Source organism: Apis dorsata, unplaced genomic scaffold (genome assembly GCF_000469605.1).
Source record: "Apis dorsata unplaced genomic scaffold, Apis dorsata 1.3 scaffold_161, whole genome shotgun sequence".
In the NCBI taxonomy this organism is placed as follows: Eukaryota; Metazoa; Arthropoda; class Insecta; order Hymenoptera; family Apidae; genus Apis; species Apis dorsata.
The window spans coordinates 172,841-183,373 of NW_006263450.1; the positions used below are offsets into that span (position 1 = coordinate 172,841).

Below are 10,533 nucleotides of genomic sequence, written 5' to 3' on the forward strand. Positions count from 1 at the left end.
ATATTATTTTATTATTATACATTTTTATTAATTGTTTAATATTTTCAACTTTTTTATATTCAATAAATTTTATAATAATATTATAATAATATTATATTGAATATAATAATATTTAAGATATAAAATTTATTTGGAATATTAATTTGCTAAATTGTTTTTTTTAAAATTTTTATTATGTTAGATAATATAAGAAACAAAAGCTTACTTGATATTATGCTTTTTTGCCCACCCAATTGGAAATATATATGGATGTCCTACTGTACAAAGCCAAGTATTTTTCTCTGTACTATTATACATACATGTTTCAATATCCATTCCCTTAGATAATTCATCATATGTATCAATATGTACAAGAAAATAAATATCATCAAATATTTTTATAACAGTGGCTGGACATATTTTTATCTGATCAATTGGACTTAATGCTTCTAATTTCATGCCAATTTTAAATTCATGTTTAGAATGATTTATAGTATTATGAAATAATTCTTCAGGAAGATCATAATTTTTTGGTGTAGATTCTAATAAATCTTTCCATTCTTCATATGTATGTGTTTCTACTATAGAACTAGGTGGTTCTAAAAACCAGGTAGAATCAGATTTAGATGTAAACCCATAGGGATGCAAATGTTCTGATGTACAAAACATCCAAAAATCTTTACGTGAAGAACCAGGAGTATCATATCTTAACAAAAGTCGTCCTCCTACATTTTCTATGATCTGAAAAAATATTAATTAAGAAAATTAATTAAGAAATAATAATTATAAATAATATATATATATTATATCTATATATATAACATATATAACATAAAACTTATATATTATTTCTTACTGTGGCTACCCATAATTTATATGGATGTAATATATCACTAACTTCAACTTTCATGCCTTGCTTAATTCTCTCTGTCATGCTTAAACCATCCTAAACAAAAATAAATATATAAAAAAAATATAAAATTTAATTATAATTTTTTTATAAAATTTTTTTTATAACTTTTTTAACTAACTCCTGATAACATTTCTGATGGAATACTCCGGGCTGTTTTTAAAAATTCAGATAATTTTTCTATACAGTCTGATGATCTTTGACGAATAATATCAGGTGGTTCTAATTTTTTATTATTTTTTACACACCATCCAAGTTCATGAGCAGCTTCTTTAGTGAGGTTGAACCAAAATTCTAATGACCTATCATCTCCACCAAAATAACGTAATCTTAATAAAGGTCCACATGCCATTACAATAGAAGCTATCCAATAGTTAATATTTTCTTCATTTTCTTTTTTTGGAATTGGCACTTCAAGAGACATACCAATTTCAATACCACTTTGAAGTGTCAATTCAACATGTGGAAACATAATTTGTGGTACTTCAACACTATTTGTAGCATCAAGATAATCTTGCCAAAAAAATCCATATTCTGAAAAACAAATTTTTATTTTAAATTTTATAAAATAAAATTTTTTATTTATTTCATTTAATAAAATTATAAATATTTATATTAATAATTATATTATTTATTTTTAATTATAATATATATAATATAATATATTAAATATCATTATAAATATATTAAAAATTAAATAAACTTAAAAAATTAAAAAATTAAATAAATTCTANATATTTTTTAATATTATATTTAATTTTTATATATTTAATATTCATAAATAGAATTATATAAATATATAAAATTTATCATTATTATGACGATATGACTAATTAAATAAAATAAATTTTCTTTACGCGTTTCATTAATGATTTTATTGATTTTGCAATCCTGTAAGATATATATTAAAAACTTTTTGAATGTGTGTGATGTCAGGTAATAGAATCAACGATCAACAGTCGGAATCATTTCAAAAACTTTAGAAGGTTACTGAATAATCATAATTTTATTATAAATAATGTTCATGTTATATAATAAAAATTATGCGAATAACAATATAAAAAAATTGCAAGTATAAATTAATATTACCTCCTTCTTGTACTTTCTCTTGTAATCGGTTTTCGCAAGGTTCCATGATTCGTTATAATATTATAAAGCCTACACATAAATACATTAAAATCAATTTCCATTGCGGCCACGTTAATAGATAACTAACAAGTTATTATTTAGTTTTATATGTTTCTAATAAATCGTTGAATATTTTACAACTTACCTTTTTTTAGTGAGCGCTTATTTTCGAAATTTACGTAGTGTTTGTTTTAATGAAAAATAGTATTCTCAATTGTAGCTGTCCGTGCCGCTCTATACTGGTCTACCGTACGTATCTTTCTCTGTTGTTTGCTATCTCACTTGTGCGGTACGCTTGGCGCATTCGTTCTGAATATCAGCTACCTACATACTTTGAATTGGGTAATATTTTGAATTACTTTCGATTATATTTTGTGAAACTACCACTAGCCTCGTTCTACGTCTATATCTCTTATATTAATTCATTGTAATCCTTCATTAGAACTAATAAATATATTACGATATATTCATAAATTTATACTTACATGTTTAATTTTTTATATCGTATGAGATATAATTGTTTATAATTATCCGCTAGATTACATTTTTCATTTCAACGTTCGCTATACGTTTATCATCAATCACGAGAAGGACATTATCGATCTTTTAAACGATAAGTTTTGCGAGTTTTACTGATCGCTAATTATAAAATTGTATAAAAAATAAAATAGAAATTAAAATATAATGTTGTTCTTTATATATCTTATTTTTTTTAATAATATAACACATTATAATTCATTATTTGATAAAATAATAATTGCAATAAAGAAAAAAAGTTTGCTAAGCGCAGCAGGCATTTTTATACTTATAATTAATAAACTTGTACTTCAAGTTGTTGTTATTTTAATTTAAACACATGTTCGTTCATATAAGGAAGATGATTACAAGAAGTTTGAATACACTTATTTAATACTTATAATAAATAATAATAAACTTTTTTTAATATATTTGTAAATGGTAACAATATTAATATATTTTTATGAATATTATGTTTTCTTTAACAGTTATTATTTATATTATAATATTATATAGAAAAGAAAGAAATATTAGAAGTGAATTGTATATACTCATTAGAAAATCGATATAATTGATACGACACACTTTTCAATCTAGTTTTCTACACATGCTACATATGTATATAAATATATAAATTTGTTGAAGTAAATAACAATCATATATAATAATGATGTTAAGATAATATAAAATTAAAGAATTCCATATAATATTGCATACATATCTCTAATACATGTCTTTTTAAAATAAATTATATTTTTGATTTCAATTATAAATATTAGAAAGTTAGAAAAAGAAGTATATACGTATGATGTTTTTTAATATTGTATGAAACTGAATAGACATAATTGAATCAAGATTGTAAAAATTATCGAAATGGTGGCACAATTTACTGTTACCAACAGAGAAAAATTAAGACATCATTCTCAATTAAATATTTCATTTTTTTATATTCAATATATGTCATTTTTTATATCCAATTTTATGAAAATATTAACTTTCCATGTAAATATGAATTCCTATATTTTAAATTAGATAATTTAGATTTATTTTAAAAATATCATTTTTAAATGTAACAATTTATACTTTTTTAATGTTTCCTGCACTGATAACACATGTTTTTGATAGCAAATTTGTCGCTCTCTTCAGTTGTAAATATAATAAGGAAGGAGATTGTATTTTTGTTGTAATGATATTGAATTTTGCAAAACATAATTTTTTATTGTTATAAAATTTATTAAAATATGTTATTTTTTATGAAAAAATATACTTTTAATATTTCTCAATATTATAGAAATTTTATATGTAGAAATAAATTATTTGAATTAGGTTATCCATTATTTTTTAATCTCAATAAGCAAGTTTTACTTATATATAATTTATTTAATTCAAAAAGTAATTTATCTATAACTAATGCAAATATTAAAAAATATTTAAATTATCTTATGAACGCATATCAAAATGAGGATGAAAGAAAAGGGAATATTTCTGAAATTCTTAAATTACCTGAAATTCCACCATTATTGAATGAAAAAACTAAAATAATTGAGAATATAAAGAGTTTAGATGATTTTAGTAAGTATTATACTTTTATTTATTATCATATATATTTTCATATATTTATAAATTAAAAATTCTTTTCCTTAATATTATATTTAATAAATTATATTATTTATATCTTAGTAAATGGCAATGAAGAACTAAAGAATCTTGCAAAAGAAGAAGAATTAACATATATGCAACAGCTATTACAGATTGATGAAGAAATTTTAAATATTATTATAAAATATATAGATGTAGAACATTATGATAATATTATTATGGAAATAGTACCAGGTGTAGGTGGTCAAGAAGCTATGTTGTTTGCTAGAGATTTATTAAATATGTATATTAACTACTTTGATCATATAGGATTTAATTATGAAGTATTAGAAATATCAAATAATGAAATAAATGGATTAAGAAAAGCTACTCTGCTTATATCTGATAATAATGCATTCAAAAAGTTAAAATATGAAAGTGGTGTACATAGAGTACAAAGAATTCCTGCAACAGAGAAATCTGGTCGTTTACATACTAGTACAGCTGTTGTAACAATCTTACCAGAACCTAAAGATGTAGATATTAATTTAGAAGAAAAAGATTTGATAATAGAATCAAAAAAAGCATCTGGAGCAGGAGGTCAACATGTAAATACTACAGATTCTGCAATTAGAATAACTCATATACCTACTGGTACAATTGTGACTTGTCAGACGAATAGATCTCAAATAAAAAACAAGCAAATAGCATTAACAAAATTAAAAAGTGTGTTATACCAGGAAGAATTAAATAAGCAAGTTTCGTTCATTAATCAAATACGTAAGAAACAAATAGGAAAAAGATTGAGAAATGAGAAAATTAGAACATATAATTTTAATCAAGATCGGGTTACGGATCATAGAATTCCAAATGGTACAATCCATAATTTGAAAGAATTCATGAAAAATGGAAGAGCTCTGGAAATATTAGAGGATAGACTTTATAAAGATATGCAATCAAAGATTATGCTGGAGATTATAGAGGACATGTTAAGTCAATTAAAATAATAGTTCAACATTTATCATTTTGATAAGAAATCTTCATTTTATATAGGCAAGCCATTGTACATAGCAAATTGTAATAAACTCTGTGTAATACAAGTAACATCATTCGTTTTTCGGATGGAAACTCGCCACGTCTCTTAATATTAAATCCTTTCTGTTTCGCTTTAAGGAAGCAGAGAGCTAGTGAAGTAGAGAGTTCAGTTGTTTATTTGAAAAACATACAACAATATTTTTGTCCTTTTTTTTTTTTTTGTTTCATTTTGTTTCTTAACCGCGTGTCCAAAGGCACACATCCTTGTAACTCTCGTATAATACATTAATATACAAAATTAATATTCGTAATCTCTATAAATATCAAACGACACGTTTTACATCGGTTAATGTACAAAGCACAAAATGTGTATATGTGTATGTGAATGTATCTCATAGTGTTATGAACGTGTGATTTTTATATACGACCCTGCTCCGATATATAATTTTCTATAAAATTCTATTTACTTGAATACTTCAAAAAATAACATTAGCGACTAAGACGAACGATGTATAACGATGTAGGTACATCCTACACCTACGAACATTTCTTGAGCGAATTAACTTCCTCTTTTGTATCACATTAGATCTACATCTTAAATGTGTCATATGTATTCTGGCCGCTCTAGAATTTTCCACCTACATACGTATAGATTGGTCGAATGTATAGTTTGTAAAACAACTAGTAATAACAGTATTTGAATAAACAGTATTTTATGTCTTTCTGTTCAATATTTTTATATTTTCTTTTTTGTCAAAAAAGCATATTTTTGATTACTTTTTCTTATCTCTGTAGATGAATGTGAATTTATAAAGTTTTGATTATTTTTTTCATTTTCTTTTAGATTTTGGAATGAAAATAATAAGTACTATAAAATTTTCGGGAAATTTGATTAAGTTAAAAATGATAGTTGATTAATGATATTCTAACCGATTTTACATAGTTCGATTCTATAGATCTATTTTCTGTTATAATTTAAATATCATCAAAGTAACAAATTAAGTAGTTGAATGAAATTGTAATTGGAAAATAAAAAATAGAGCAGGAACGTATATGAAATAGACATCGCATTGCATTTCGGGCAGTAAGGTTGTTCTTTAGGACTAGTTCGGCACCGATTCACGGGTATACATCCTATTTAAATATCGTTAACCCTGATCCCGTGACATAGTTTAATCCTCGAGGTACATTGATGATTGGACCAATTAATGTAGATACAGACCCTGCCTGCAGTATCGTCAAAATACCATCTGAGGAGACAGCACCAGGACTCGGAGAACTTCTCCTTATTACAACATTACTATAAATTATCATAAATATTAGTACATCTTGGAATCATGATAACTATAAAGACAAAAAACAATTGATTCATAATGAATTGTTTTTTTCATTGATAACTTATAATGAAATTTGGCAAAGATAAATACTCGCAATCCTCCCGAAAAACGTTTTAATGGCATCTATATATTATATAATATGAACGATCGTGAAGATAATTTTGTTAAAAGAATTAGCAGCATTTTTGAAATTTAATTAATCATCTCTTATTTTTTATCATCGATTTTAAATCGATAAGCAATATATCATCCTAATAAAAAATTAATGTTGACCAAGGACAATTCGTTGAATCAGAGAACAGGTTATCGACAAAAGAAAAAAGAGGTAGATATTTGGTGTCATATTCGAAGCTAAACCGCAAAGATCTTTGATCTCGCTCTCCCTCGAATGACTGCGAATACAAGATTGAGGTCTCTTCCGTTTTAAGGAAATGAGTGCTTTCTGACATACTAGCGAATTATTCTCATAAATTATTTCTTCTGGAATGACGCTCAAAGGAGGTATAGTTGTCTCTGTGCAGGCTGTGTTAACGACAAGAAGAAGCATATTGCTGTAGTTTACCGGTTGAACGATATATGGCCTCATACAATCTTTTTTTACATCTGAATCTATGTCGAACATGTCGAAAGATGCATTTCGTAAATACAAATATACCTAAAAGAATTGAAAGAAAGATAATATAATTTGAATATAGAATAAAAAATTTAAAAAAATATATTATAATATATATTATATAGTTGATATATCATAAAATTTACCTCTTGATCACAAGCTTCTGGTCTTGTTCGATTGATCAAAACTTTTTGATCGAATAATTTCTCATCTTTTGCATCAACTGGTGGTTTCTCTTCATTATCTTGATATTCTTCATGGATACCTTCATCCTCGTTTGGATAAGCATATGCGTACTCGGATTCCCAAATTCCAGCTTTGGCCCAAGCCCAGACTGCTTGTCCAACAAGCCATGAAATCATCTTCTGCGCATGTTTCCAAGGCTATGCAAATCGATTGATTTATTAAAAAATTAGTATTTTTAATGCTTAATTTTTAAATTAATTTTATGAACAGAATTAATAAGTAAAGTATATTCTTACCGCTAATAAAATATTTCCATCATTACTAGTTTGTGTACTCTTGAAACAAACTGCTTGATAATCGAATATTCTGATTCTTTCAAAAACACCTTCTTTTACTAAGCTAGACATGATTGGTCCTCTCAGTTCACCGAAGAATTTTCCTGCGTCAGATTTATCTTTGGCTGCGATTACATATCCATTATTATCAATCAAATAGCAGGCCCAGTTATCTGCACCACAATGTGTGTGGCATTTCCCTGAACCCTCGCAACTGAATGTGATATTCTGGAAGAGACCTTGAAGAGCGGTGTGTTGAAATTGGAAACCTACAACCGCCACTGGCGCTTTTGCTCTTTCAGTATCTAAAAAATAAATAATTGATTTCTTAATCTTTGTATGATTTCTTATCTTTTTATTTGTTTTCTAATTTTTTCAGATTCTTTACAAATTTTTTATTTCTATTTTTATGTATTTTTATTATTAATAAAATTCTTTACCAATAAAAATGGCACGACTAGCAGTGACAAGGGTGGTGTTATCTGCACCCTCATCGATTGGCACGGAAAAAACGAAACTTTCTGGTTGCACATAATACTGTTCTACGGCACGTTTGTACCATACTTCATCAATGGCTCTTGGATACATTTTACTAAAGTGATCATCAGGAATAACACCTTCTTCGTCTAACAAGAAATCTTGCCATCTTGTCAAACCACTATGAGTAGCCATGAAAGCGAGTGTTACACCGAAACGTTGTTGAAACGTTTTCCTACAAGAAAAATAGTATTAAACACATGGAAAAGACAATTCTTTTTTTAAAAATCTTTTTATATGTTTTCTAAAATACTGCAGAATTGCATTACTATTATTGATTACTCACGTAAATTAACGTTTTGTTTTTATATATGTATTTATTTTGAATTAAAATATTTACTATATATTATAAAAAATTATGATAATATGATAATATATATTATAAAAATCATCATAACAAACAAGTATACAAGTATATTATAACTACTGCGTGATATAAATCGAATTCATGAAAATAATTCTTCAATTTTTGAGTTTGCAAACTGTTTTTCTTCTCCAACGTTTCAATCCTGAAAGACGACTTTCATCCTTGGTCGATAACTCCTTTTATTAATTACATTTTGTATAAGGAATAACAGAAAAATAAAACGCAAAGTGCTATGAAAGTCTAAGAAAAAAAAATATAGAATACATAAAAAATATATGTTCTTTACAATAAGAGAGATGATAAACTAATTGACATTAAAAAGAATAAATAAAGATAAATAAAAAGTACAAAATGCAAAACAAAGATACAGACAACACAGCAGTAAAATACTGTAGTCAACAGGTTAATTTCTAAAAACCTAACGTACGTTTATGATAAACGTTACCTGGGCAGCAGATTCATCAGCCTAGCTAAAGGTCTGCATGACGTCAAAGTGGTCAGTAGTTAGTCAATGTTCATTAATAAGAAAAGAAATAGATACATTTCTGTTAAGATTTTGACAGAAGAAAAAACATAAAAAGAAAGAAAAGAGATAAAAACTGTGCAGAAAACGTAAAATAGAGGGCACGAAAACAGGTTTATGTGTACATATTTTTTAAATATACTATACAAATCTTTTTTTACAATTTTTGGCAATTTTTAACACGAAGAGAAAAAAATGATATCCTAAATTTAACATTCTCAGAATACAATGACGTTTTACGTAGTATTTATATGTAGATATATTTTTAAAATATATGTATTTCAATCGTAAGAATGTATATTATATATTTTAATTTAATAATAAATTCAATACTCACGCTTTCTCCTCGCGCGTGATGTTGAGGTTCGCAAACCACTGGGTTACCTTCGCATCGAACACTAAACTCAATAGAAGATCCCTATCGCAATAATACGAATCTTTGTCTATTTTGTATGGTGTAGCTGTTCAAATGAAAGTATACGTCAGTTATTGTTTCAAATTATTAAGTATAGTGACAGTATCGATATAGATATTTACGTTTCGATTTGCGGTGAGTTTCATTACCGGAATTCGTAGCTGAATATTCCGGTGGCTGGGAGGGTTGTTTCATATCATTCCACTTCCAGCGCGGTTGGCGGGTTCGCTCTAGGAAGTGCAAAAGTTGCGCTTCCGAGGAATTGAACGATCGTTCATCCTCATAATGATACCTGTATCAAAAAATTCATAAATATTCATTAAAATTTTATTTGAAGAATAGATATAATGAATAAAATTGCAAAATATAATTAAGTGTTTTAAAAATCTTATAACTATTTTAAAATAAAATGTTTTTACTTACTTGCAATACAACCAATGAGGATGCACCCGCCAATTTGTACCAGCAAAATAATCAGACACGTTTATACCTATAAAATGAATTATCTCGTTAAAATGTTATAAACAAATATAGATATATAAATAACAATAAAGATGATTGAGATGGATTAAAGTATGCTGATTAGAAATTTGAATAATTATAAATTTATATAAGTATTTGAATAAATGTATTTGAACAATTTCTGAGATGTAGAGTTTGAAAATATGCCATTATCATAAATCCAGGAGAAAGAGAAAAACTTTATCTTCGCAAACTTTTCGATTATACATGTACACAGACGGAAGTTAGAAACTTCTCCCGCAATTTTGCATACGTAATGGAAAGTTTGCAATCAAATTTCTATCGAACTTTCTATATTGCATATATATACGTCTGCTATTGAATAAAACATTGAATTTCATTTGCAAATAACAAACTGAAAAGTTTCAAGACAATATTCTCTTGATTGTTGGAAGTTTATTCATTCATCCAAGTATTTTTATTTTTAAATTGTTTTAAGTTTTATCTTTTTTTTATTCGCAATTTTTAATCCAGTGGATATATAATACTTGTAATAATACAAGTATTCTCAAATTTCGACTGTTACATATTTTTTTTTTTTTTTTTTTTTTT

General features: G+C 26.1%; 3 protein-coding genes across 11 annotated transcripts in view; 1 reads left to right on the forward strand and 2 right to left on the reverse strand.

Moving 5' to 3' along the window:
* The window catches only part of LOC102671801 (scm-like with four MBT domains protein 1), a 4,695-nt gene extending 2,282 nt beyond the window's left edge, over positions 1-2,413 (reverse strand). Inside the window, exons 1-5 of one of the 6 annotated variants that reach the window (XR_004150144.1) lie at positions 2,148-2,412; positions 1,979-2,049; positions 1,011-1,423; positions 836-925; positions 206-720 (exon numbers count right to left, since the gene is read on the reverse strand). Coding sequence is in view for 4 of the 6 variants with exons in the window: in XM_006613645.2 (XP_006613708.1) it covers positions 206-720; positions 836-925; positions 1,011-1,423; positions 1,979-2,024 (1,064 nt within the window). In the remaining 2 variants the exon portion in view is untranslated. Of the gene's footprint in view, positions 1-205; positions 721-835; positions 926-1,010; positions 1,424-1,978; positions 2,051-2,147 lie in introns of all 6 variants that reach the window. The other 5 variants (XR_004150143.1, XM_006613645.2, XM_006613644.2 and 2 more) reach the window with 5 other exon arrangements.
* Positions 2,414-3,688: 1,275 nt separating this feature from the next.
* On the forward strand, positions 3,689-6,170 carry LOC102672196 (peptide chain release factor 1). Its single transcript, XM_006613648.2, has 2 exons — positions 3,689-4,105; positions 4,214-6,170. Exons 1-2 carry the CDS (start codon positions 3,775-3,777, stop codon positions 5,116-5,118), a joined length of 1,236 nt encoding a protein of 411 aa, XP_006613711.1. The 5' UTR covers positions 3,689-3,774; the 3' UTR covers positions 5,119-6,170.
* The window catches only part of LOC102680748 (voltage-dependent calcium channel subunit alpha-2/delta-3), an 11,462-nt gene continuing 6,282 nt past the window's right edge, over positions 5,354-10,533 (reverse strand). For 2 of the 4 annotated variants that reach the window (XM_031509504.1, XM_031509502.1), the window contains 8 exons: positions 9,883-9,971; positions 9,582-9,751; positions 9,382-9,505; positions 8,967-8,999; positions 8,058-8,329; positions 7,579-7,922; positions 7,243-7,479; positions 5,354-7,138 (listed from right to left, as the gene is read on the reverse strand). In XM_031509504.1, coding sequence (XP_031365364.1) covers positions 6,746-7,138; positions 7,243-7,479; positions 7,579-7,922; positions 8,058-8,329; positions 8,967-8,999; positions 9,382-9,505; positions 9,582-9,751; positions 9,883-9,971 — 1,662 coding nt within the window. In that variant the 3' untranslated portion in view covers positions 5,354-6,745. The remainder of the gene's footprint in view (positions 7,139-7,242; positions 7,480-7,578; positions 7,923-8,057; positions 8,330-8,966; positions 9,000-9,381; positions 9,506-9,581; positions 9,752-9,882; positions 9,972-10,533) is intronic. The other 2 variants (XM_031509505.1, XM_031509503.1) reach the window with 1 other exon arrangement.

Excerpts from the sequence above, each read along its gene's own strand:
- LOC102672196 (XM_006613648.2), top strand. The coding sequence starts at position 3,775 with ATGTTATTTTTTATGAAAAAATATACTTTTAATATTTCTCAATATTAT. Across the intron at positions 4,106-4,213 it reads AAAGAGTTTAGATGATTTTA|TAAATGGCAATGAAGAACTA; the intron begins GTAAGTATTATA and ends TTTATATCTTAG.